Source organism: Empidonax traillii, unplaced genomic scaffold, assembly GCF_003031625.1.
Source record: "Empidonax traillii isolate 1590-97213 ecotype Southwest subspecies unplaced genomic scaffold, ASM303162v1 scaffold1273:size490713, whole genome shotgun sequence".
NCBI lineage: Eukaryota > Metazoa > Chordata > Aves > Passeriformes > Tyrannidae > Empidonax > Empidonax traillii.
In genome coordinates, this window is record NW_020956466.1 from 447,480 (window position 1) to 472,404 (window position 24,925).

The window sequence follows — 24,925 nt, forward strand, 5'->3', positions numbered from 1 at the left end:
GAGGAGGATTTCTTTCTCTAGGGAATTAAAAAAAAAAAAAAAAAAGAAAAAAGAAAAAAAGGCTTTTCTCATTCCAGATGGCAACTTTCACGAGGTCCAAACAAAGATCAATCAAGTCCCACTGTGGCCCTGCACAGGACAACCCCAAGAATCCCTCCAGGTGTCTGAGTGCTGTCCAAACCCTCTCTGAGCTCTGGCAGGGTTGGGGCTGTGAGCACATTCACCACAGTCCCGTCAGCTCTGCCCTAACTGGACCTCTTTGGTCTGGATTGTATTGCTGGAACAGGAAAACCCCACAAACAGCATTCATGTGATGTATTTCTAACCTATGTTCAGTCTAAGGAAGGTTTGGTCCTGGATGCCTTCCCAAAAGTTTACACCGTTCCCATCAGGACAGGCTTGTTGCAGTATCTTTATTCATTCACCCCAAGTTAATTTTCAAAGATTTTTCTTGATAACTTCCCTTCTTTTCACGAATTTTGCTCGTGGACATTTTTGATCACTTCTGAATGAATTTCCAAGCAGTTCTACTCGGTCACCACGAGAGGTGGCACTGCCAGAGCTGCTGTCCTGATCCCACCAGGAGGAGCTGGCAGGCTCCTCAACAAACCTGGTCAGACATTCCTCATCCCTGGCACCGGTGTTTGGTCTCCCTGTGGCTCGGCAGCACTGGCCTCTCTGCCCAAAACAATGAATCTTGCTGATGAACCTCACCTGTTCTGGGTATTGCTGTCCAACAGGAGATGGAGTTTCACCACAGAGGTACCTGAAGGAAGCTGGTTCTCATCACTCTTCTTGCCCACACTCCCACACCAGTCTGCATGTTATTCCACTTGGATTAGAGCACACTCCAGCTGTACCTGCATTCCCAAGGTAGTCTGGGGGGTTTAATTTGCACTTTAGTCTGCACAGGTCTGAACTCTCCTTCCCCAATGTGGTTCAAGAGTTTTTGAAGCAAAAAGGATAGGTCAGGCTTTGACTCTCCCTTTACAGGCAGTTCCTGAAGAAGAACTCCTGGGTTAGTCTCCTTAGGGAGAAGCCTGATTTCCAAACATCAAACCCATTTTGTGAACCAAAGGAGTTCAAAGTTACTGAATGAAGCACCCAGACTTTTTATTACAACATTTATTTTAGTATAGAAGGCACTTACAATACAGAAAGAGAAACAGAAAAACAAAAAAACCCCAAAACATATGATAGGCACCAAAGTGAAATTAGAATTAAAATGACAAAGAAAACAGTTTACCAGACCGAAGGAGCACCCTTTCCCTGCTAACAATACAGCACATGGAAATGAAGCTATTGATGACTAACATTTTTAACAATTAGGGGGGTTTTATTTTTTTTTTTTTTTTAATAGAAAAGATAAAGGCTGTTCTACTGTGAAGTAAAAAAAAGAGCCCCCTCCACACACCTGCAGGAGGGCTTGGGGAGGTGTGGTGGTCACTGGCAGGGCTCTTTCAGGTCCGGCACTGCAGGAGGTCCTGGTACATCTCGATGAGACGAGCGGCCTCTCTCTGCCCAGAGAGCACAGCACCGTGGGTCGTGGAATAATACTTCCTGTGAGTGGCCTCCCCCGAAAACATCACCTGCATCGGCTGCAGAGGGCGGGAAAAGGGGCACAGCTCAGCAGAACTCGCTGGAAAAGCAGACGTGAGGCCAAAAGAAGACAAAACTCCCCGTGCCCTCCCACACGGAATCGTGGCTTGGGTTTGGGAGGGACATAAAAGCTCATCCATTCCAACCCCCCTGCCATAGGCAGGGACACCTTCCACCCAGGATGGGGCATTCCCATGGGTCGACATCCGTTCTGGAATGTCGGCTCTCCAAACCCCAAACATGGTGTTCCAGCTCCAAGAACCTTAAACAAACCTGCACCCCCTCTGTGCCATCTCCTCTCCCCTTGCTCCCCTCAATTATACATCAGCCTTTTAGGCATTAAGGTGATTTTTGCTTCTGGGCAGCAACTTCAGAAGGCAAAACCAGTCATGTGTCAAAACCCAGAGGGTGAGAGACAGTGTTGCATCTCTTACACCGATACTTGCTACAACTCAGCTCCAAGGCAGGAATTTCAGGTACCTCTCTTCCCTGGGAACTACACAGAAAGATGCCTAAAGCTCCTGCTGTTTGGTTTTTTTTTGTTTTTTTTTAAGTAGATTTCTGTGCTGAATAAAATTATTTCTGCTCTGGTGGAGGGAACAGACTGGGCAGCTGCTTGGAAGGCTGCATTTCCATCAGCTTTTGTCTTTGGATTGGGACACATAACCCTGAATGATGGGGTGAGTTTGGCTTTATGTGTTCCTGCTCGTCAGCTGAGCTGTGGTAACCATCTCCATGTGTGCTCCTTGCTATATTCAGAAAGCAAAGGCACTGTCTGAGGAGAAAATCCGTCCTCCCTTGCCAAGGACTGGGCCTCCCTCAGCCTGCACTGCCAACACAGAGAGATTTCCTAATATGCACCTCTGACATATTCAGACCTAAGACATCAGCTAAGACGTGTATTTAATACCAAGCTTTAAAACAGGTTAACATATGTTTTTTTTAAGGGATTCTGACCTGGACAGTAAGGCTAATGGCCATTAAACACAGAGATCACGATTCCAAAAGTCACATGGATGAGCAGCCCTTGATAAACTCAGGGAGAGAACGTGGGAATGCCGGCATTCCAAACACCAAGGGGATAAAATCCTACAGACACCACTTGTTCAAAGGGGTACGTACAGCTTAAAAGAGCAGGAACACACTCCACCAGAAAAGCCCAGCCAGGGGATTGTGTTTCACAACCTCCCTCCCAGAAAACTCCCTCCCCAGTGAACATCCCATCATTTTCGCTGCCGCAGCCCCAAGTTTGGGCCCCACTTACAGGAGTTTTGGAGCTCTCGGCGTAAGGCAGTGGTTTAGCGAGTCTCTCCACGTCGGCCCCACTAGACCCAACCTGGGTGTAGGAGTAGGATCCACGGAAGTGGGGGTTGCTGCCCCAGGAGGACCGCAGGATCCGACGAGGTTTCGGAATGTTTGGATTCCCTGGGTGGAAAGCACAAGAGGAAAAAGTAAGGCTGTGCCCAAGAGCCTGACAAATTCGGTCTGATTTATTGGACACTCATCCTAACAGAGCCTGCAGGTTACAGGGAAGAGCCCCTCAAACCAGATCCTTCTTCCACTACTAAGTTCTAACTACCTATATAACAGAAACAGCATCCCTTTTAATCTCAGCTCTCCCATTTTCCAGGGAGGTGGTGGAGCCACCCATCCCTGAAGGTGTTCAAGAATCAACTGGACACGACACTCAGTGCCGTGGTTTGGTTGACAAGGTGGGGATTGGTCAAAGGTTGGACTCAATGACCAGTGGAGGTCTTTTCAAACCTAAATGATTGTGTGGTTCATTTTGGGGAAGATCATTAAAATGTCTGCTACGTTCCTGAAAGGTTGGGGAGCTTCAGTGAAACCCTGGACACGGTCTAGCTGGAAATACAGAGCATCTCCTGCTCTCCTTTGTGGTGGGGAGACTGCTGGTGAAGAAGCACGTGATTGATCTCACCTAATTTTAGGAATTTAACTGGATGCCTAGTCTAAATTGGATTTTTAGGTAGTCTTGAGAGAGAGATGTTACCTCCGAAGAGAGGCAGATAAGGATGTTAGAAGGCAAATCTTCATTATGTGGGGGCACAGAAAAACCCGTCAGAAAGTTCCCAAAACCTGCATTACTCATTCCAACTGCAACCCAGCTGCCCCCCTCCTCAAACGAACTTAAAATTCCAACAGACCCATTTTGCAGAACACACACACACACACACACAGCAGGGGAAGAAGACTTTTGAGGCTGGAAGTAGGATTTCTAGATTGCTGTAGGATTTTCAGGACCTCTAGATGAGGGGTACTTGATTGCACCGATGATCATCAGCCACTGTTCCCACCCCAAAGTGCTCAGGAGCACACGGGATGCAGGACTGCAGCCAAGGCAGCCGAGCACCAGCTGGTGGCAGAAGAGCCCCAGGTACAAACAGAGAGAGCCAGGTGTAAATAGAGAGACCCCCTCGCTGGGCAGCAACTTCTACTGAACTGTTATTTAGCTGTGTCTTCAATCCTTTGAAATCAGGAGCAGGTTACTTCCCTGGTTCAGCTGCTGCTTTCAGGAATATTGTGTGTCAGCAAGAGTTATGGAATACGGGGCTGGAACAGAGCAGAAGCTCTTGGATGGCCTGCCCAGAGTACACTGTGAACACTTTCTAACCACCAGCCCCCAGATCAAAATATGTCCCAGACTAGAAAATAAATACAGGCCACAAACAAACACATCCTACAAACCAATGTTGTTTCAGGAGCAACAGCTTCGCATAACAAAGCCTCCAAAATATCCTCCTCCAAGACTCTTCAAAGCAGGAATGCCTGGAAGTGGAAAGCCCAAGGGAGTCGGAGAACAGGGAGCTCTTAGATGTGTCAAGGAAACAAGTCATGGTGTTTTATTTTTGGGGGGCTGTGGGAAAGCCCAGGGGAGCACACCATGGAAGCTGTCAGACAACACCCCCCCCCCAATCCATCACCCTGCACTGTACAACAACCAGCACACAATGGATTTTCCAGTTAAAGCAGACTCTGCAGAGGGCTGGAGGTGCCTCTTCTTGTAGCTGGTGCGTGTTTCCATGTCCAGGCACCCAGAAGAGCCAACAAGACGTTGATAAACCCACGATTAACGTGAGGAGCACCCCGATGAGATGAGGGTTTGTCAGCCTGCAGGGAAGGCCACAGGTCTGTGAAATGTTAGCAAGACCCATGAGCCCGCTGTGGAACCGCTGTGCCTCCCTGCATTCTGCATTTCTGCACCTTTTAATGTCAGCAACTGCTCCTAAGAGTGAGATCAGGAGGCCTGCACTTCTGCTGCAGGCAGAGAGGAGGATTCTGGTGGAAGGTCAGACAGAAACATGTAACAGGAGCTCTGATCCTGAACTGCTGTTTGCAGGACAAAAAGTAGAAAGACTGGGAGCCACACTCCTTCAAGGAACATATTTAATTGGACCTAATCTCTTTTTAAATAGGGTAAACACATACATGCCTTGGCCTACAGATAAAAGTAACAACATAGATGTGGAAACTTCTCGGATTTCACTGTCCAAAGAGGGATAAAATGGCTTAAAAAAGGTTCTTGGCCTTCATTTAAGTAGGAGGGTGCATACATTTCTGCCACAGATTTCCACTAGTGAAGCTATGGAAGATAAATCCAGATGCCTCACACAATCCCATTCTCATTCAGCTCCTGGGAGGTGAGGCTGGGAGGTTTATTCCTTATGGGGCTGATGAAATGATGATAAAATCAACTCACAGATCTAGATTAAGACACCCAAATTTAGTTGCTCACCCGAGAGCAGGGACCTGAGATCTCATCAAGGGAGATCTGTGGCACTACTCACACACTAGGAACTACAACCACCAGAGAGACATCATGGTACCCCAGACACCCACATGGGGGCTGGGAGATGTGAGGCAGAACCTGAAAGAGATCTGCTCCCCTCTACACAAATAGCTGGAGCTCGGAGAGGACAACTCAGGGCATCTCCATCCACAGCCTGACAGGCTCCAGTGATCCAGGCCTGCAGCTACTGCCTCTGGCTTCCAACTCTTGGAGCTCAGCCAACAAAGAGAGCAGAGCAAGACTCCTAATTGCTCTGAGGTATTCCATTTAATCAGATCTGGAGGACACTGCTTTTCACCATCCAGTTGTGAAAAGCAGTAATTGTTGATGGCTCTTAGGTCAGAACAATCCTCAGGGCTTTTCACAGCAAAGCCAGATAACCTGCAGCCTGCGGGTGAAATTTAAGGTCAGTTCGCAGAGAGGGATTCTCAGTGTGAGTCCAAAAGAATGGATCTAACTTAGGACTGGTATAACCAGCTCTGAAGCCAAAGGAAAGGCCACCATGGGCAGCAGACTGGGAAAACACAGTAGAAGAAGGTGGGAAGCCACCTGGTATCAATTCTTTCTTAAAAGAATAAGAAGAGAGTGGGGGATTTCATACCCAGAACACGAAAGGCACAAAAGGCAAAGTGAACATTAAAAGGCTCAAACTGTCTACTTTCATTACTGAATATAAGGCTCCCTCTAAACTCAGTAGAGAAAAGCTGCTTCAGAAGATGTCAGAGAGCACCAGGTGAGGTGTGGAAGATCTGAGCTGCCTTATGGAAGATCCAGGCTTTCCACTGAGCTTAGGATCCTGGTAGGACTCATTTCCTAACTTGGTTAACTGACTTACAGGAACTTGAGTGGTGGGGAAAGGTTTTAAAAGCTGAGTTTGGTGGTGTGAGTCGGACCAGAGGAGTCCAGCCGTGCTCAGAAGTGACTACAGGTGTATCACAGACAGCAGGCTGCTGGTCCAGCTCCCTCTCCCAGTGGAACAGATCAGCAGAGAAGGCAGGAGGTGCACGGAGAGCTGAGCACACTTCTGTTATTTCAGCCAGCCTGGCACCCGGCCCAGCACCCAGCCCTGCTCCTCCTGCGAACCTGCTAGGGAAAATGGGAGCAAGGGCAACAGGATAAACCCAGCACACCAAGCCAAGCTGTCCTGCAAGATCTGTGAAAAGGTTTTCTACAAATTAACAGGTTTTCCTGGAGCAGAAAGTGGAACAGCTCACATTGTGTGATGGGTGCTCCAACAGCAGGTCGTCTTGTGTTTTGAGCAGCGGCGAGGCCACCTCTCAGCTGATGCACAAAATGCTCAGTGCAGGGCAAGGCCCTGGTAAATTCAGTCTGAAATTCTCCAGGGATAGATATACTGGGATTAGCAGGAGGATGAGACAGAGCTCACCCTGCTGAGGAGTCTGATGGACAGCGCCCAGGTGCAGCACCAGCTGGAACAGCAACTGCAGCACATACCCAAGGACCCAGAGCCAACACATTCCCATCCTGGGAGGAAGAGGGGGAACATCCAACACACGCAAACAGTAACACTGAATGAGCACAAAAGGAAGGGGGAGAGAATATTCCCCATGTGCCAAACTGAGAAAGGCCCCAAGAGCCAAATTCCCACTGATGAATTGAGGTGTTTTGTGAAAAAAAGAAAAGAGAAAAAATAAAAAGATTTTAAGCAAGAAAAGCTGCAACAAACAGGGTTGTTTGTACACTCTGGGAGACGTCAGCACTGGAACAACTTGGCCTGAGAAACAAGAGACTCCTGCTATGCCTGCCTAGAGCTGCAGTGGCCTGCTGAGGTCAGAGGGAAAGACTGTGCGTAGGAACTGACGTGACACAGAGGGACACCCAACACCCCTGAACACAAACAGCTCAGGAGGCACCAGCTGAAACAAGGGGGCAGGTCTGGGCACTGCGTTAAGAGGTTCTGAATCCAAACTTGGGACGTCTGGAGAGTAAAACCGAAACCCTCTTTTGGCAGTGGCCAGTTATGCAGCCAGCCCTCAGATTCCAGGGCCCTTTCAGGGAAAAGGTTCTTCCCCCAGAGGGTGGTTGGCACTGCCCAGGCTCCTCAGGGCAGTGGGCACGGCCCCAAGGCTGCCAGAGCTCCAGGAGGGTTTGGACTCTCGGGACATGGTGGGATTGATGGGGTGTCCTGTGCAGGGCCAGGAGTTGGGCTTGATGATCCTGATGGGTCTCTTCCCACTCAGCACATTCTATAATTCTATGATTTTCTAGATCTCCATATTGTTGGTAGCAAATGGTCTGCAAGGACAGGGGGAAAGCTACACTTGTGGAGGCAAATTTCTCCAGTTAGCTGGAGGTCCATGGAAAGTGGTTAAGGCTGGAAACCCACTGGGTGTCGAGATTTGGCTAACAGGAGCTGGCCGAAAAATATGAATCATTTAATCACAGGACCCACCTCCAGAAGAGCATAAACCACATCTAATCGTGGAAGATGCTGCTCTTGTAATCATGTATAAATTCAAAATCATCATTTCAAAACTGCTAATGAGTCCATCTCTATTTCTTTCAGCCATCAGAGGACCTCAAAGACCTCTGCAGATACAAAAATCCCTTTTCTTGTGAAAGTGTGCGACCTCTAGAGAAGTGACTGTAGACAAACTAAAGCCCAGCAGTCACGTATTAGTAGTTTTAGTGATTTTATCTTGGATTTTCTCAGTACAATAATAATAATAATAACTCCAACTGCTGCCCTTAATGTGATGTGTGCTCAGTAAACACGAAATCTGTGAAGTCCAGGAAGGTTTCAGTGATGCACCCAGAAAACGGGAGCTCTCAGGATCAACAGATTGTTCGAAATTTGGGCTGATGAGATTTCCACAGAGCTGATACTGAATGGGAGTCAGGGATGAGATCCAACCACATCTCAGCTGATCTAGACTGGTTCAGCTTCTGAAAGAGCCCCGCTGTTTCGCATAGTTGAGACAAGCCCTCAGAGGTACCGAGTCCGACAGCTTCAGCTGCCGGAGAGTTATTTGTGTGAAGAGTTATTTGTGATTAAATAAAGCAGAGGATGTGGAATCCTCAAGCACTTCTGCCCACCACTTCCTGAGCCGGTTTATCAGCCCCTCTGTACATAAATAGCTCCCAGGCACACCCAAGCAGGAGCTTTGCAGGGAGCACACGCACGTTCAAAGGGACACAAAATGCCAAAGAGCTAAAAATGACTTTAAAGCATTTCCTTCCTCGTGGTTATCCAACACCCCAGCCCTGCTCTCCCTCTCCCAACCAGAGCACGGCTGACCTGTAAATTTACGTAGCATTTCGGTGCAGGTCTCTGCCACAGTTTCATCATCGCACTTCTCCATAATCAAAGCCTCTTCTCCACAGATCCAGCCACTGAGGACGTGGCCGTACCTCTCCGGTGGGTACAGCACGTCGAAGCTGCAGATCTTCTTGTACCACAGCTCCTCGGGGTAAGTCAAGCTCTCGCTCTCCGCCTCGTCTTCCCAGACGAACTGGATGCTGTTGCACTCAGAGCTCCAGAAAGGCTCTTCGAACTCCAGGAAGATCTTGTCGGTCGTGTTGATCCCGAGTTTCTCGATGGCCATCACCTTGTCCTCGGGCAGGCGGGGGTGGAACAGGCTCTCGTGGCGCTTCTTCAGGACTCCCAGCGACACCGTCACGATGACGTGGTCGGCTGGGATGAACTCGCAGTCCTCGCACTCCACGAAGACGTCGGAGCTCTTGTTCTCCTCAGGGAGGTCGCTGTTGTGGTCAGCCACCCTCTCAATCTCCTTGCTGACCGACTGGTTCCAGTGGATGCACTTGACCGGCTTGCGGAGCTGAATGACAGACTTGGGGATGGAGCGGGCCAAAATCTCCACGATTTTAATGAAACCACAAGGAATGACGTGATGAGCCCCAGGGATCTCGGTCCATTCCCCAAATTCGCTCAGCGAGACTTCGTCCATGCTGTGGGAGCTGCTCTCACAACTCTCTACCTAAGGGAAAGCAACACAAAAGCAACATTGCCACAGAGCAACTCCTTTTTTCCACAGCACAAGGTTTGAAGGGCACAGAGGAGCTGCACAGGATAAGAGTCCTGAATCCCACTCTGAAACCACGTTATTTTTGCTAGTAAAGAAGTGCTTGGCCACGGGATCTGACAAAAATCAACCCTCAGCCTTCCTTCCAACCAGAGAAACCATTTTGTCATGGTAAGGAGCTTGGGCTGCATCAGCAGCAGTTGAATCATCCAGAGGTCAGAGACCAGAGGGCTGGAGCCCCTCTGCTCTGGAGACAGGCTGATAGAGTTGGGGGCATTCAGCCTGGGGAAGACTCTGGGGAAATCTTAAATCACCTTCCAAAGCCTAAAGGTGCTACAAGAGAGCTGGAGAGGGACTCTGGACACGGGTATGGAGTGACATGACAAGGAATGATGGCTTTAAGCTGAGAGAGGGTCAAATCTGATGGGATATTAGGAAGAAATTCTTGGCTGTGAGGGTGGTGAGACCCTGGCAGAGGTCATCCAGAGAAGCTGTGGCTGTCCCATATCCCTGGAAGTGTTCAAGGCCAGGTTGGGCAGGGCTTGGAATAACCTGTTCTGGTGGAAGCCGTTTCTGCCCATGGCAGGGAGGTTGTAACCAGATGTTCTTTAAGGTCCCTTCCAACCCAAACCACTCTGGGATTCTATGATTCCAATATGTCTTTGCTTCTGCACAACTGTGGGTCACAGTTCTGACTGTTTTCTATCCCTTAAAACCCACTCCACTGGCCAGGGACCGGCTGCTTGGTGCTCCTACAGCAGAACCCGGAGCCGCGTTAATCAAATGCTCGTTCCAATGTTAATGGATGTTCCCATAAGGAGCCATGAAAATCTTTTGGCAGCTCCTTCTGCTGTCTGCAGCTTTCAGCGTGCTGTCAAACAGTCAGCAGTCAGCAAACTAACAATCTGCTGGAGGTGAGAGGACCCAGCAGAAGGAACTGAGGGAGACGGGAAAGGGAAATGCCAAGATGTAAGACACGTGTGTTTGATTCACTTGATGTGATTACCAAAGCTTTAGATTCATTAACCTGTTGGTTAATGTGTGTAGGAGTATTAGGCATAGCTGTAGCTTCCAACAATCCCTGGAACAAAGGCAGGATGTTTGGGCTGTCTTGTGATAAGCTTGTAATGATAATCCTGATGCATGGGACACAGCAATCTTAAAATCTTCACCGGAGTCACGATCACTCACACACTATAATTCTTTAAGCATTTTAGGCAGAGGGAACATTGCAATTCCTTGCCTCACCCTTTGACCCATTTTCCAGGCCTTTCCAGACTTTAATGACTGTGTTTAGAAGCCTAATGAGCCTCGACCCTCCCCCTGTGGAGCATCACGGTGCAGAGCAGAATCTCTGCTGGGATAAGGTGTCAAGGTCGTACCAAGTAGTTCACAGGCTGCTCCTGTGACTGCAGGGACAAACAGGTGGTTTTCCCATCCTGGTCATTGCCCAGTGACTCCTGTGGAGATCGAGCGAAGACCCACCCTCAGAACGTGCTGTGGTTCCACCTCACCTGCTGGCTGGGTGAGAACTTCCCGACACACACCCAGGGTCAGTTCTGCTGACCCACAACACAAACCCTGCACCCCAGGGCACACAACAGGATGCTCATCCTGCCTGGGTGCCCCAACACGACACTCCACGTCGTGAACTTAAACAGTGGTGGCCTTTTGAGTCTTTCAACCACGAAGCCAAAACGCCAGAGGGAAAACCAAGCAACTACCAAGACTGCACTTTGCCTGAGACCGGTTAATCCCCACTTTCTCATCTGACAGTCTTAAGAATGAGAAGCTTTGTTGTTCTCAGGTATTTACACATGAGAAGGGATTTGCAAGACTTGCAGAAAAGGCTCTGGCAACCTGTAGCAACCACAGAAGAAACCACCAGGCAAACCAGAGCTGTATCAGATGACTCACCCTCTGTGCATGGATGATCTTGCACGGGTAACACAATAAATAACTGGCCTTCACGTGGCAACCGTGGAGGTACCCCGTGACACAAGTTTTTGGGTTGGGACACTCAGGTATCAGGCTCAGGACACCAGGGTTCAAACCTCAGCTTTATCACAAATCTCCTGTGAGACTCTTTACGTCTTTATTTCTCTTTCCTTTAGGTTCCCACTGTGAATAGTGAACTCCGTGCACCTCCCCACGTGACAAAGGGCTGCCTGCCTCCCCTGCCTCATTTCAGGAGATTTTTAGGTCATTCTAATTGAAATAGAAATGGTTGTTACACTCTACTTATGGAGTGCTTGATGCAGCATTAAGTCCTCATCCCACAGAGAAGTCATTTAGCTGAGGCATCAAGGAGCTAAAAGAACTAAGAAAGCCATGAGGAAGGATGATTAGGACATGGGTTTATACAATCTACCTTGGATTTTATTGCTTTACCTCCAAAATGCTTTCTGGGGATGTCTGCAGCAAATTACTAGTATCGAGATTACATTTCTTCTGGTCTCTGAGGTATGGACAGAGGTAAAAAACACTCAGGCACGATCATGTGTAAGGCACAAGACAAGACACTGCTAAAAGACCCTGACAATAAAGTAGTTTCAGGTGGTCAAAAAAACATTAAATCACATCAGAAAGTTTAACAGGGCCCAAGAAAGCCACTTCTAATTAGAAAGCTTGGAGTTTAAAGGGGGGGGGGGAAAGGAGTAAAGGCACTGTTTCTTTCAGTCCATTGTCTCTGGGTCAGCCTCAGGAGGAAAAGCTGTCAATACAAACACAGAAAGCAATTCCCCAGTGCCAGGCAAGGCTCTGCCAGGTCCTGAGGTTGAGGATTTGTCTGATCCTAGTTAAAACCAAAAAAAAAAATAACCCCAGTGGCACGCACACATACCTTCAGGTACTGCTGGATCATGGCCAGTTTCAGCCTCTTGACGGCCTCCGTGTCATCCGGGTCGGCCTTGACACGTTTGCGCACGACGTCCCGCGTGAAGACGCCCACACTGTTCTGGCTCTCGGCATTGACGGGTTTACCTCGTTGGAAGAACTCCTGAGTCAGGTTATAGACCTGCCAGAGACAGGACAGAAGGATGGACAATGTGATTGCCAGTGGAATCCATGCCCCGAGCGGGATGCTTTATCCTCCATCCCGATCCAGCGCAGTGGGATCACCTTCCCCTGCCAGCAGAACCCACGGCCTTCCTCACGGCTTCTCCCATCTCCACGTCTCAGGTGCATTCCCAGGTTGCTCTAACCTGGCACCAGCCCTTACAGCTTCTCCATTATTTAGAAGGAATCCACCCAGAGTGGGGGAATTCAGTTCCATAGTTATTTTTGCATTGTCCAATGAAAAAAAACAGGAATTGACCAGCACAGCAAGGGAATTCTGTGTGCACACTTTTAGTTGTTGAGCACAAGACAGGTACAGATCCATGGAAAACAGTGACATCTCTAGAGGCCCTCACCAGGAGCCAGCCTGAGGAACACTCACAAGGAAAACCCCCTTGTAACAAATCATTTTTCTTTGAAGAAGATATTCCCCATCATTTTTTAACCCCAGTTTTCCACTTAAAAAACAAGAAAACAACATCCAACCTCAGCCCTCTGCTTGTGGCTGCCTGGAGTAACCTGTACTTCTGCCTAATGTTGCCAAGAAGAGCCTGCAGTTGCGTCAGGGCCCTTCATTTCCACGGAAAAACTCCAAGGAATCTTTCAACACAGGAAAGCTTTCAAAAGGTGCCTCTCAGAAGTGCAACTCATCCCATTAACAACTTGTTTGTCCAGAATGTGTCCATTTACATCACTGCCACAGGGTGCACAGCACCCTTACTAGGAGAGGTGACATCCCTGCTTGGCGAGTTTTTCCTGCCAAAGATGGTTTGATAACACCTTTTTTTTTTTGAGACAGATTATTTGGACATGCTGAGAAGTCGAACTCAACAGTAAATATCTGGTAGGAATATCTGGCAATCTTGCCTTCAAAGGCTCCTAGAGCTTCCCATTCCCTGCTGATAGGGCTAATCCACCATGGTTTAGGTTCTTCCCACTCTGATTCTCCCCATGAGCTTGATTTTCCTCTTGGGTTTCAGGAATAAAGCGAATTTGAGGAGGCAAAAGAGAGGGATGATGATGATGAAAGGGAGGTGGTGAGGAGAAATGCACAGCAGTGGTAGGAGTGAGAAAGAGCAGGTCTGTGAGTGAAGGGAGGAAGGCGAGTTGATAAGGACAAGTAAGGGATGTGGAGGAAACTGAAGAAGAAAATAAGCGACAGAGTGAAAAAAAAAAAAAAAAAGGCTGAAATAAACTACAAACCCAGAGAATAATTACAAGAGAAGTGAGTGGAACTGGTGAAGACAGAAAAGAAATGCAGACACTGGCTGGGGCACAGCCCTTCCAAGGAGACTCCCACACAAGAAAGGTGGAGCCCAACTCCCAACATGAAACGAAGGCTTCCGGCAAACCAAACAGTGCCTTCTCTGTTCCCCGGTGCCAAAGGCTCTTTGGCAGCTTCAACACCCCATGGTTCCCAGGTCCACTGATTTCTGAGGCCCCAACCACTTCCAGCAGGTCGGAGCTGCACAGACCTTGCGTCAGCACAACCAGCTCAGCTTTCATAAGCCGATTGCGCTCTGTAAGCAGATAACACAGGCACAGGACAAGCAAAGCTGCGCTAAAACCCAGCTACCACTTGGCCAACAGGAGGAGTGAGCCTGGCTATGCTTTTGTTAACCATTATATTCTTCTCTACCCCACAGAGGAAAGGGCAGAAAGGTCCAGTTCTCCGTGCTGGAACCATCAAGTAAAGTCTTTCCCGTGTGTGCCATCCCATTGATCAGGGAGCAGGTGAGTTTAATCACCACCAGCATTTCTTATTTTTTTCTCAGAATCCCCATTATTTCCTTGATTTTCAAGTCCAAGAAGTGTTTGGACAAAGCCCTCAGACACACGGCGTGGTTTTTGGTGTTGTTCTGGGCAGGGCCAGAAGTTGGAGTCGATGATCCTTGGGGGTCACTTCCAGCCCTGGACATTCTGTGATCCTTGGGGGTGCTGAACCATTTGGTGAAAGCTGTCACCAGAAGGCAAAGCTGTCACCAGAAGGCAAAGCTGTCATAAGCAAGAAGCACAAGGAGAAATAACAGCAAGTCGTGCATTAAGAGATGAATTGTCAGAATAAAAGAATCAAGAAGATTCTCAAAATGTATTCTTTAATGTACACATGCAACAAACACATCCAGTATAAGAAACCATGGAAAAGGTTCACTAGAAGCCCTCATTTAAGGTAGATTCCCAGTGAAGAAGGAGCAGAATTGCGCTGTCTGGAGTTGGAATTCCCTAGGCTTTCTTTACCCAGGTGGGAAACTCCTGACAGTAACAGAAAAGCATCATCATTCTTATGGGACCAGCACTGAAGTCACTGGGAACAGGCACTTGAAGGATTTGAAAACCCACCCTCCTTCAGGGTTCATGAGAGAGTTCATGGGGGCTTTCTCTCCAAGACCCTGGTGAAAGGCAGCATCAAGAATGACCTGAAAGATCCTGGTGATGACAAAATATCCACGCATCCAAACCCAGAGCACCATGCCCAGCAGCAAGGGGGGAGCTACACCCCACACAGTCCAGACTCCTCTCCATTTTCAATCATCACACACCTGGATACAAGCAGGTAGCAAAAACAAAGACCAGACTGCATTAACTCCCAGCTCCTACCCATGGCGAACTCCTCTCAGCACAATGAACTAATCACTTCTCACTCTCAAGCTCCTCTGGGTTTGGGCAGGCCCTAGAAGTCTTACTGAAAAACAGCAGCAGAAGCAAAAGACACAGAACACCTCAAATAACCCTTCGTTCTCAGCAGATTTACTTCCCTGATTTCTGAGGGTTTCCATACAATCCTGCAGGGAATTCACAGAATCACAGAATGGTTTGGGTTGGAAGGGATCCTCAAGACCATCCAGTTCCACCCACTGCCATGGGCAGGGACACCTTCCACTAGACCGGGTTGCTCTGAGCCCTGTCCAACCTTCCAGGGATCCAGGGGCAGCCACAGCTTCTCTGGGCAACCTGTGCCAGGGCCTGCCCACCCTCACACTGCAGAATTCCTAATATGTCATCTAATTAGACCCTCTTTAAAGCCATCACTCCTTGTCCTGTCACTCCTTGCACTTGTCCAAAGTCCCTCTCCAGCTCTCTTGGAGCCCCCCGAGGCACTGGAAGGGGCTCTAAGGTCTCCCTGAAGCTTTCTCTTCTCCAGGCTGAGAAACCTCAACTCCCCCAGCCTGGGGCTAAAAGACAGAAAGGGCTGAAGGTCAGAAACAAAAAGGAGTAACTGAATGTCCATAATCCTAAAACAGCTTCACTTCAGCCTACATCTTCTGTCTTCTTTCTGACCAGCCCTGAGGCATCCCACAACCAGGGTCTGTGCAGAGAACGTGGATTCCAGCAGGGATGTCCCCTCTGTCACCTACCAGCTCCTACCTCCACGTGCTCCCTACCATACGTGCTCCTCCGCCACAGGAAAAGGCAGTTTCTTAGGAAGAACAAATCTAAATAAAGAAGTTTCTCCGCGCTGAAGGAGGCCAGGAAAGCACATCCCCATCCACACTCCTTCCTGTCAGCGCCGGTGACGATCCACAGCATTGTCTTTTTCTCACTTGGCTTAAAAACTGCAGTGACTTAATCCCCGGGGCAGTGAAAAACCCCGACGGAGACAGGTCCGGGCTGTTTCCAGGCCAGACATCTGTCAGTGCAATAGAGGCAGGGAGGGAACGGTGACTCTCGGTGGCCCTTTGGTCCCTGCTTTCCATGATAACTGCAAGGCAAGGCACTGGAGCTTAATTGGGGATGGCAGGAAGCCCAGCACGGGGTGGGGGTGAGGAGGGTGGAAAAGGCTGTCATTCTTTGGCTGCATCCCTCCCCCAGAAGCTGTTGCAGAACACGGGGGAAAGCTGACAGATAACAAGGCTGTTAATTAGCTGATTGTGAAAAGGGAGGGTTCCTGGGAAGCAGGTCTTGAGGGACCAAAGCCTTACTGAAAAGCTGAAGTAAAAATAGGCACTTTTTCTAAATCAGGCTGGTCGATGGACTGTGTGATTTTTCACCTGCACTCAACTTGTCCAGCTCAACACCTCCCTCCCAGCCTTCACCAATACCTGGGAGTTGGCTTTAAATACCTCTTTGGAGAGGGAAGTGAGGACTTTGGAGGGATAGAAGAGCAACTCTGAGATCAATTTTCCCAGGAGTTACACACTGACCCTGAAGCTGCAGACATCACCCTCAAAGGTCACACTCCTGACACTTTTCTGAGGGTCATGCAGATGTGGCATATGCTGGAACAGGCCAAAATCCTCCCCCAGCCCCAGAATTCCCCCAATTATCCCAGAAGAAATGGAGAGGAAGATGGGAAGATTATGAATACATGGCAAGGGCATCGCAGCCTGGGGAATCTCCCAAGGCTGGTGTCCCTTTCCTGCTGGAGACTGACCAAATGGAGTGACAGTGACCCCGGGCACTGCCAGCCCCACACAGCACATGGTCGAAGAAGGACAGTGTTTAAACAACAGTGGCTGGAGAGCTCTCCTGCCCTCTCTCAGTGCTTCCCTTGGCAATGGGTGGTTGTAAATCCAGGTGAATGCTCTGCAGGACTGGAGACCTTCGTTGGAGGCACTGCTCACTTTGCAGTGCTCTCACAAGGAGGATTCGGGTCACCTTGGTCACAAGCTCATGACAGATCCTGACTGACTCCAGTGCAGGGCAACAGCCCCTCAGAGGGAACTTTTTGCTACAGAAATGAAGAGCTGAGCAGTCTTCAAGCAGTTTGATTGCTTGGCTTCCTCGTAACCAAATAAAGGCTTCTGTGAGACATCCCTACAGCTATTAAAAATTCAGGCTACTGCAAACAAAAAAGAAGCAAAACTTGCATTGAAGTAGAAGAAGCCAGCCAAAAAAGATTGGACAAGCGCCTGGAAAAAGCCTAAGGACTTTCCAAATGAATTAGTGAGGCAAAGCTCTGGAGGTACAGGGGTGCTTTGCCTTTCACTCCAGGAAAAATCAGCACACACAGACCTCGCCTTGCTAGAACTGAGCTTCAGAGACTCCACATGCACTAGTGAAACACTGTAAGGGAGACCCCCTGCACTTTGTATTCCCCAGAACTTGGTGTCCAGGCGACAAGATAAGTGGAGCTGGAGAGATCCAGATGGAGGAGCAGAGCTGGAGGCATCTGCTGGAGCCCCAGCAGCAGCTGCAGGGAAAGCTGGGCCGTGGGGAGCGAGCCGGCTGTGCAGGGAGGGCAGGCCTTTGGAATGGGGACAAATCTAGCCCTGTCCATTCAGGAGCACGTTTGGCACTAGGCTTTGCATCCCTCAAGGCGGTTGCTGGTTGTTTTATGGGGGTTTCCTTCTTTTCAAGTCACAGCCTTCGCTATCCCAGCTCCTTTTAAAGGGGTGAGGTGACCTGATGGTGGGATTGCTAATTGTAACCTGAGAAGGGTCTGGAAGTTCCTATGAGGCAAGGGAGGAGCCTGACCTCAGGACTCAGTGACCTGTTAGATGGCTTTTTATCCTGGACAACTTCAAGATGTTTTAACAAAACCACTTAAAAAATCCTGCCTCCTCAAAACAACAAAGATGCAGAACTGCTGTTCCTCCCCAGCACCCATTTCATCAGTTACAGCAAAAGAGTTCTGGCCAGCCAAGATGAAATAAGAAATGATGGAACGGACTGTAATGAAAATAATAATGAAAACTTTGAGAGAATGGGGGACTCGCCAAAACACAAACCAGAAATGCCCCAGCCAGACCCAGCATGTGTGAAACACACCCTGCACTTCATGCCAGAGGAAAAGGTCCCCAAAGCCACACACCTTCTGCACATGCTCCTGGCTGCCCACCCTCCAGGGCACTTGTATTTCCTACAGTCATTTTAACTGGAGATTTTCAGGAGATCACATTGCTCGCCTTAATTCCCACTTTTCCTACACAGCACAGGGTAGAAACCACAGCCAGCTGTCTTAAATCACTACAGATCGTCCAACCTGGCACCCCAGAGGGGTTGGGACAAGCAGCTCAACAAAACCTTGAGCTGCCTCTGCAAGAAATTCCAGCAGGCTTTGGAGGAAGGCAGAGAAAGCACCTCCCAGCAGGAGCAATTAAGGGGTTGGCCGGTGCCCTGGGCTTGGCTTCAGCTGTCCCTTACGTATTTTTTATGGCTGTGAGTGCCTGTAGACATTTTTACAAGCCATAAATGTGAAAGCCTTTTCTGTCTCCTCGAGATAAAGATATCCTGTGGCAATGATAAGCTAATTAGGTGTTGCGTAAAGAAGATTAACTTTTAATGTGTTGTTCTCTCCTGTCACTGGCTGCCCCTTTCTCTCCCCCTTTAAAAGAAAGGGTAGATTTACCAAATTAATCATTTCTAAAACACTGGTAACCTTGTTATAGCCCTTATCTTACCGGGTTTATCTCAAAGCTGAGTAGCTCTCATCTTTGTATTCTCTTCTCATTTCGGAGTCTGCCCTCCCCTTGCTGGAGATTTTCCTATCATCTTCCAGACAGGATGATCACTGAGCCCTGCCTGCAGTTTGGCACTGTTCCATTTACATAAATAATGCTGCTCACTGCAGTATTTTCACTTCTCTCTCCAGCCCTACTCGCTGTTCATCCTCCTCCACACACATTTCACCTGTCTTTTTTTCCTGCTTGGCTCTGGTTCTGCTTTCAGTTCAGTAACATGAAAAGTTGTTCAGACGTATTATCTCCACCTGCATTTGTCCAAGAAGTTGTCCACAGGTTGTTAAATCCTTTCCATACTGGAGTTTCTTTTAAATTCCTACTGCTCCTCTCTAAAACTGAAATGATTTTGTGCCATCCCATCACACCATTCCAGTTCAGAGACACACAGGACAGTGCCAAAAGGCTTTCCAAATAAAAAAAAAGAAAAAATAAAAATCCCCTTTTCTGCTCCCCACCCAATTCTTGATAATTCTTTACAGGCTACAGTGACTTTTCTAATACTCACAGACATATTTTTAAACAAAGCATGCAAGAGAAACCTGAGTCTAGTGTGTGTTCAGCCAAGAGTCAAACACTGAAGTTCACTGTCAGACGAAAATCCAAAGGTTTTGGGCATGGCTACAGCTTGATGAAAATCCTCACGTTCTGCTCCATTTTACATAACCCACTGGGAGATCACATTACCTGGAGGGCCAGACAGTCTGTACAGACCCCTCTGAATGTGCTTCACGAGACATTAAAAAATGTGAGGAACAATTATAATTAACTTTGGCAAGGAAAAGACTTAAATGAACCTTAAAAGGGAAGTCCATGCTGGTCTGAATCTCCCAGCAAAGATTTCCTTCTGATTCAGGAAAACTTACAACTTTTATGATACTACACTCACTTTGGCACCCTACACAGCACATTATGGTACTTATAAAAAGTCACAGGGATACGATATTTAGCTGGTTGCTGCCAAGGTTTTGCATCTACTTCTTTCAGTAATTTGATCCCTCCTCTACTCTTTTAATTAAGTAGCAACTTTCTCCAGCAAATAACTCTATCTCCCCAGAAATAGCTGCTGGAAGTGATTAAACTGATGACAAACGTGGAAAGATTGTTCTTCCTCACAACAGTGAGTTAATCCCACGTCAGTGACAAACGGGGTACAGTGAAGTAGATGAGAGAAAAAAAAACTTAGTGTTTTGTTTTTTTTTTTTTTTTTGCAAAGAAATTAAAGCCTTTCCACCTTTGTCCCGGATTGTTACGAATGCGAAGGGGCCTCAGTGTTTCAGGCAAACCTACGACCTCTTACCAAAGCAGCCGAGCACCAACCTCGTTGTATAAATCACTGAATTCTTCAACCACATCTTTCGGGATCCTCTGCCCGCTGTTGGTGAGGTGATAGGCCACCCCATTCTTGGAGTAGAGGCTGATCCGCCCAACGCTCCTCTCGCCGTCAGTGGTTTCCTCGAGCAAACCATTGTCTTCTGCTAAATGATAGACTGGGTTTCCATGTGAACCATGAATCCACGTAGCTCCCAGCTCAAAAGTGGCATGCCCTGAGGGAGAGGAAGCCAAGGAAAAATGGTTATTGAAGCCTGTTCTCCTGAAGGCTTGTCACGCTCAGCCTTAGCTAAAATGTTCGCGGGCAGAAGCAGAATCGCCCAAGGACTACACGTGTTTGAACATCACTTCAAGTGAGGTTTTCTCTGTCACACACAGGCAATGACAGTGTTCTTCAAACCAGCCCTCCGGGATACAGGTTTGGATAGCGCTAAAAGGATGGGATGTTTCCAACGAAGACCCACCACAGTGACACACCTCTGGTACCTGAGGAGAAATTCAGACCCTTCTCAGTTCCCGCTTCTTGTTGCCAGCAGGGAGGTGTAGAAAAATTTGGGCTGCCCTGGGATAGTAACATTGGCCTGAAAATTCAAGCTTTTCCTGTGATTAAAAATGCTCGTTATTCACAAATACACCTCAGGTTAACTGCAATAAAAAACGCATTTCCATTCCCCAAATGAGTAAATAAGCTGCACTGTATTATTTATGCCTTTGAAGATTTATATCAGGCTCTTTAAAAAATATGTGCACCATTAGGTTAAACACCAGATGCTTTTAGTTTTCATCACCTGTACTCTGGGCCCGCAGAACACACAGATTTTTGGTCATCCCCACTCTCCCCCTTCCTTACAACTGCTGGAGTTTGCACCAGGGCTCTCCCCTGACCCAGCACTGCCAGGACTGTGCTGAGAGTACAGGGAGATGCTCAGCAGCTGAAAGCAGGTGCTAAAAATAAGCTTGGGGTGTGTTCTCCCCCTACATTTTGACAGATTCTCAGGAGTCCAAAGCTGTTTTAAAGTCTGACAAAGCTGGGCAGCCTCTCCCAGCACCGTGGGAATGCCTGATCAAGTGGGATAGTTAACAAGATCCTGCCTGATGGAGAAAGGATGGTGCAGTTACCAGTCATCATACGCTGTTTAACATGTAAATATATGCTGAGACAGAGGCACTGCAGCACTGTGCTGTAATGCAGTCAAGTTTAATGGGTGAAAGCCCCAAGGAATGCTGTTCTCCAGCTCAGACTCTGCCTCCCAGGGAAGCTCCATGGATCTCATTGATTTCAAGCCACCTCCTTGTCATTAAGTACCACGCTGACTGCCCCTCGGAATCTGCATTACAGCACAAGATTTCTACACCAAAGCACAGCATCAGCTCACGAGCCTGTGAATACCTGAGGTGCCACAAAGTGCAGAGCACCCAGCCGGGGTGGGGTAGGGAAATGACTGAGCACTGGCAGCCAAAGGTACAGAGCTCATCAATATTGCATGTGGCAGTCCCCCCTGTTGATGCAATCCCCCTGCAGGCATCATCCCATGCCAGAGCAGCAGCAGGAATACTGCCTCCTGCTCTGTGGCAGGAGCTTGCTCTCTGCTGCACAGCAACCCTCTTTATGCACCTGATCTTTGAAAAAAAAAAAAAACAGTGTGCCAGCAGGTCCTGCTGTCTCAGTGCTGGGGAACAATGATGATGTTCCCCCAAGTTCTCCTGTTTTCGGTAGCTGTGTGCAATAGAAGCAAACACCTGCAAATTAAAACAGTAATTCTTGCCTTGTAATACTCAAACACGTCACTACCGAGCAGATAACTCAGTTGTTACCGGGTGTTAAGTTGCACGATGAATTATTTAAAAGTGTAAAATTTAATAAGATCCTTTTAAACAGAGACAGCCAATTTACTTTCAGGGCCTTAAAGGATTTTAGGTTCAGTATTAATCTACTTCGAATGAATCACCCAATACAGCAAAAATAACCAAAGGAATACACAGATTGTGCACAAAGCCTCCTGAATATTTACAGCAACTTCCACATTTCCCTTCGCAGCCCTGGCTATTTCTTGGATATCCTGTTGTGAAATATCTGCAGTGGATACAGATGGTACAGGTCACGTGCAAGAAACACACAATCCACAAACACAGAAACCCTCTGCCTCACCTGTGCCAGGAAAGATAAACCAAAGCTCTGAAAATTCAGATTATTCCCCTGTGCTGAGTAGCAACAGACTCCATGCACTTGAGGGAAAATACACTCCCCTACGAGACACAGCAAGGCTCAGTGGGAGTGCAAGGATATCACAGAATGGTTTGGGTTGGAAGAAACCTTAAAGATCATCTTGCTCCAACCCCTGCCATGGGCAGGGACACCTTCCACTAGCCCAGGTTGCTCCAAGCCCCACCCAACATGCCCTTGGACACTTCCAGGGATCCAGGGGCAGCCACAGCTCCTCTGAGCAACCAGTGCCAGGGCCTCCCCACCCTCACAGGGAAGGATTTCTTCCTAATTAGTAGCTCTGATAAAGATTTAAATCAGATCTTTAGTCAAGTGCGCAGACAGGGGTGGGGCCAGAGAAGCTGAACACTTAAATGCCATTTAGACAATCAGATCAAACTGGTCATATGTTGAAGGCCCAGAAGAACCAACTTCTTTAACAGAGCTGTTTGTGCAGCTTTAGCCAGTTCTGAGAGATGAGCAGGTCTGGCATGTCCTTGGTGCAATCTTGCTGTTCCAGGCAGCACAGAAGAAGAAAACACAGCCCAGGACCATGCCCTCGTACCAGGGAAGAGCGAGCCTCTCAGCATGTGCTGCTTCACCACCCAACAGGGCTCCAAAACAGTTTGCTAAAAGGCACATTAATCTGCCAAGAGCACGGGGGTCAAAACATGGATCCACCTTGAGTTTGCACAAGGTAAGTAAAGACCATTTGCAGTTTTAGGAAAGGCGTTGAAAGATCAAGACTTTGGATTCCAGTCCCCGCCTTGCAAATTAACTGTTTTATCTGCAAACCCTGAGACCTCCCCCAGATTGCAATGTCTGCTCTTGTCTCGTGTTAATTAAGAAGTGTTAACGAGCAGGAGGTGGATTCCCAGCAAAGGCAAGGATGTGAATTGTTGGTGAAGGTGGCCGAAGGTGAGAGAATCAATCTCAAAACTAACACACCAAAACTATTTCACAGGTGCACTGGCAGAATGATCTATTGCTCCCTGAAGATTTCAGCTCTTTGGCACTTCCCTCCTCTCACAGGCACGATCCAGGATATTTTTAATACAGCGGATTGTGAGCAAAGGACACACTTCCCATCCTCAGCTCTGTGCCAAGTCTCAGCAGAATGTGAGATGCCCTGTTCAGACCCTGGAGATTAGATTCATCCAACAGCCTTCCCATTCACCTCCCTTCTGCAAGTTCATGGGACTCTGCTGTTTGTTTACTGCTGTGAGTTTACTGAGTAAAACACAGCAAGTGATGTAATCACCTAAGGAATAAAAAAGAAAACAGGGCAGCAAGAGGCCAAAGGTAATAAATCCAGAGAGCGGGATAGAAACAGAACTAGCTCGTCAAAATCAGGAGGAAAAATTTAGTAAAAGTGGAGAGATTTTCCCCTCCTGAAGGGAAGAGACATGCAATGTCCTTCTAGATTCCAGGGAAAGTTTAACTGACTCCTGTGCTGCAGAGGACAATGTTTGCTCCACGAGTTTTGCATTGAGAGATTTTACAAGCCCTTCCAACAGGCACGGGATTGAAACACCCAGCACCTGCACCTTTATTACACACGGAGAAAGGAACCTGCAAAGGTGGGAAAGCTGCAAATCAGGATGAAAGGATACATTGAAGAGGTTTTTTCCAGCAGCCTGATTCCCAGTGGGTAGTGCCCTACACAGTAAATTACTTCAAGGTAAATGAATGGGGCTGTTTGTGAGTCAGAACAGCTCACAGCTTCCCCTTTGCAAGTGCTGTAAGCCCTGGGAAACGTTTGCCAGCCTGGAGATTTACTGGCTGCTCCAGGGCAGGAGTCAGGCTGGAAGACCTGGGTGGAAACTGTCTCCGTACAGCTCCTTAATCACAGAGCTGCTCCTGTGAGCGCGAAAACAACCATCCAGATCTTTATTTCACGGAAACACGGGGTTTGGAGCAGCGCTGCGTCGGAATCGATGCACGAGACAGAGCGGGATCGCCCCAAAAAGGAGCCCAGGGGATTTACATCCCCGACACCACCACACCCCCACCAGCGCTGCACGTGCACACACATCCCCTTCCCGAGGCCGAACCACCCTAAGGACCAGCACAGAGCCCCGCTGGGAGGGCAGGGAAAGGCCACCCTTACCGAGTTTCACGCTCTGCACGCGGCCCCCGATGCGGTCGGTCGCCTCGAGGACAGTTACATCTGTGAAGCCGCTTTCCAGGAGCGCCTTGGCTGCCGACAGGCCCGCGAGCCCAGCACCGATTACGACTATTCGAGGCTGCCGCTTTCTCCGTAGGCCACTACTAAGAGGATCATCCGTGCTGTCTGCAGATATTTCACAACTTTGCATGCCGTCCAAGCTCTCTTTCTAAGGAACCTACAGGGAAGAAAGCAAACGAGCGCTTACAAACACTTATCCTCTGCGGTTAAACGTCCCCGGGAAGGGCAAAAAGAAAACTGGAAATGAAGGAAGTCCAGGAGAGAGAAGAGAAGAGAAGAGAAGAGAAGAGAAGAGAAGAGAAGAGAAGAGAAGAGAAGAGAAGAGAAGAGAAGAGA

At 48.3% G+C, this 24,925-nt stretch overlaps 1 protein-coding gene across 3 annotated transcripts in view; it reads right to left on the reverse strand.

The window, feature by feature from the left end:
• Window positions 1-1,110: 1,110 nt before the first annotated feature.
• SMOX (spermine oxidase) overlaps window positions 1,111-24,925 on the reverse strand; it is a 42,080-nt gene continuing 18,265 nt past the window's right edge. For all 3 annotated transcript variants that reach the window (XM_027906296.1, XM_027906295.1, XM_027906297.1), the window contains 6 exons: window positions 24,512-24,746; window positions 20,187-20,413; window positions 12,254-12,427; window positions 8,667-9,366; window positions 2,864-3,024; window positions 1,111-1,598 (listed from right to left, as the gene is read on the reverse strand). In XM_027906296.1, the coding sequence (XP_027762097.1) occupies window positions 1,461-1,598; window positions 2,864-3,024; window positions 8,667-9,366; window positions 12,254-12,427; window positions 20,187-20,413; window positions 24,512-24,719 (1,608 nt within the window). In that variant the 5' untranslated portion in view covers window positions 24,720-24,746 and the 3' untranslated portion in view covers window positions 1,111-1,460. The remainder of the gene's footprint in view (window positions 1,599-2,863; window positions 3,025-8,666; window positions 9,367-12,253; window positions 12,428-20,186; window positions 20,414-24,511; window positions 24,747-24,925) is intronic.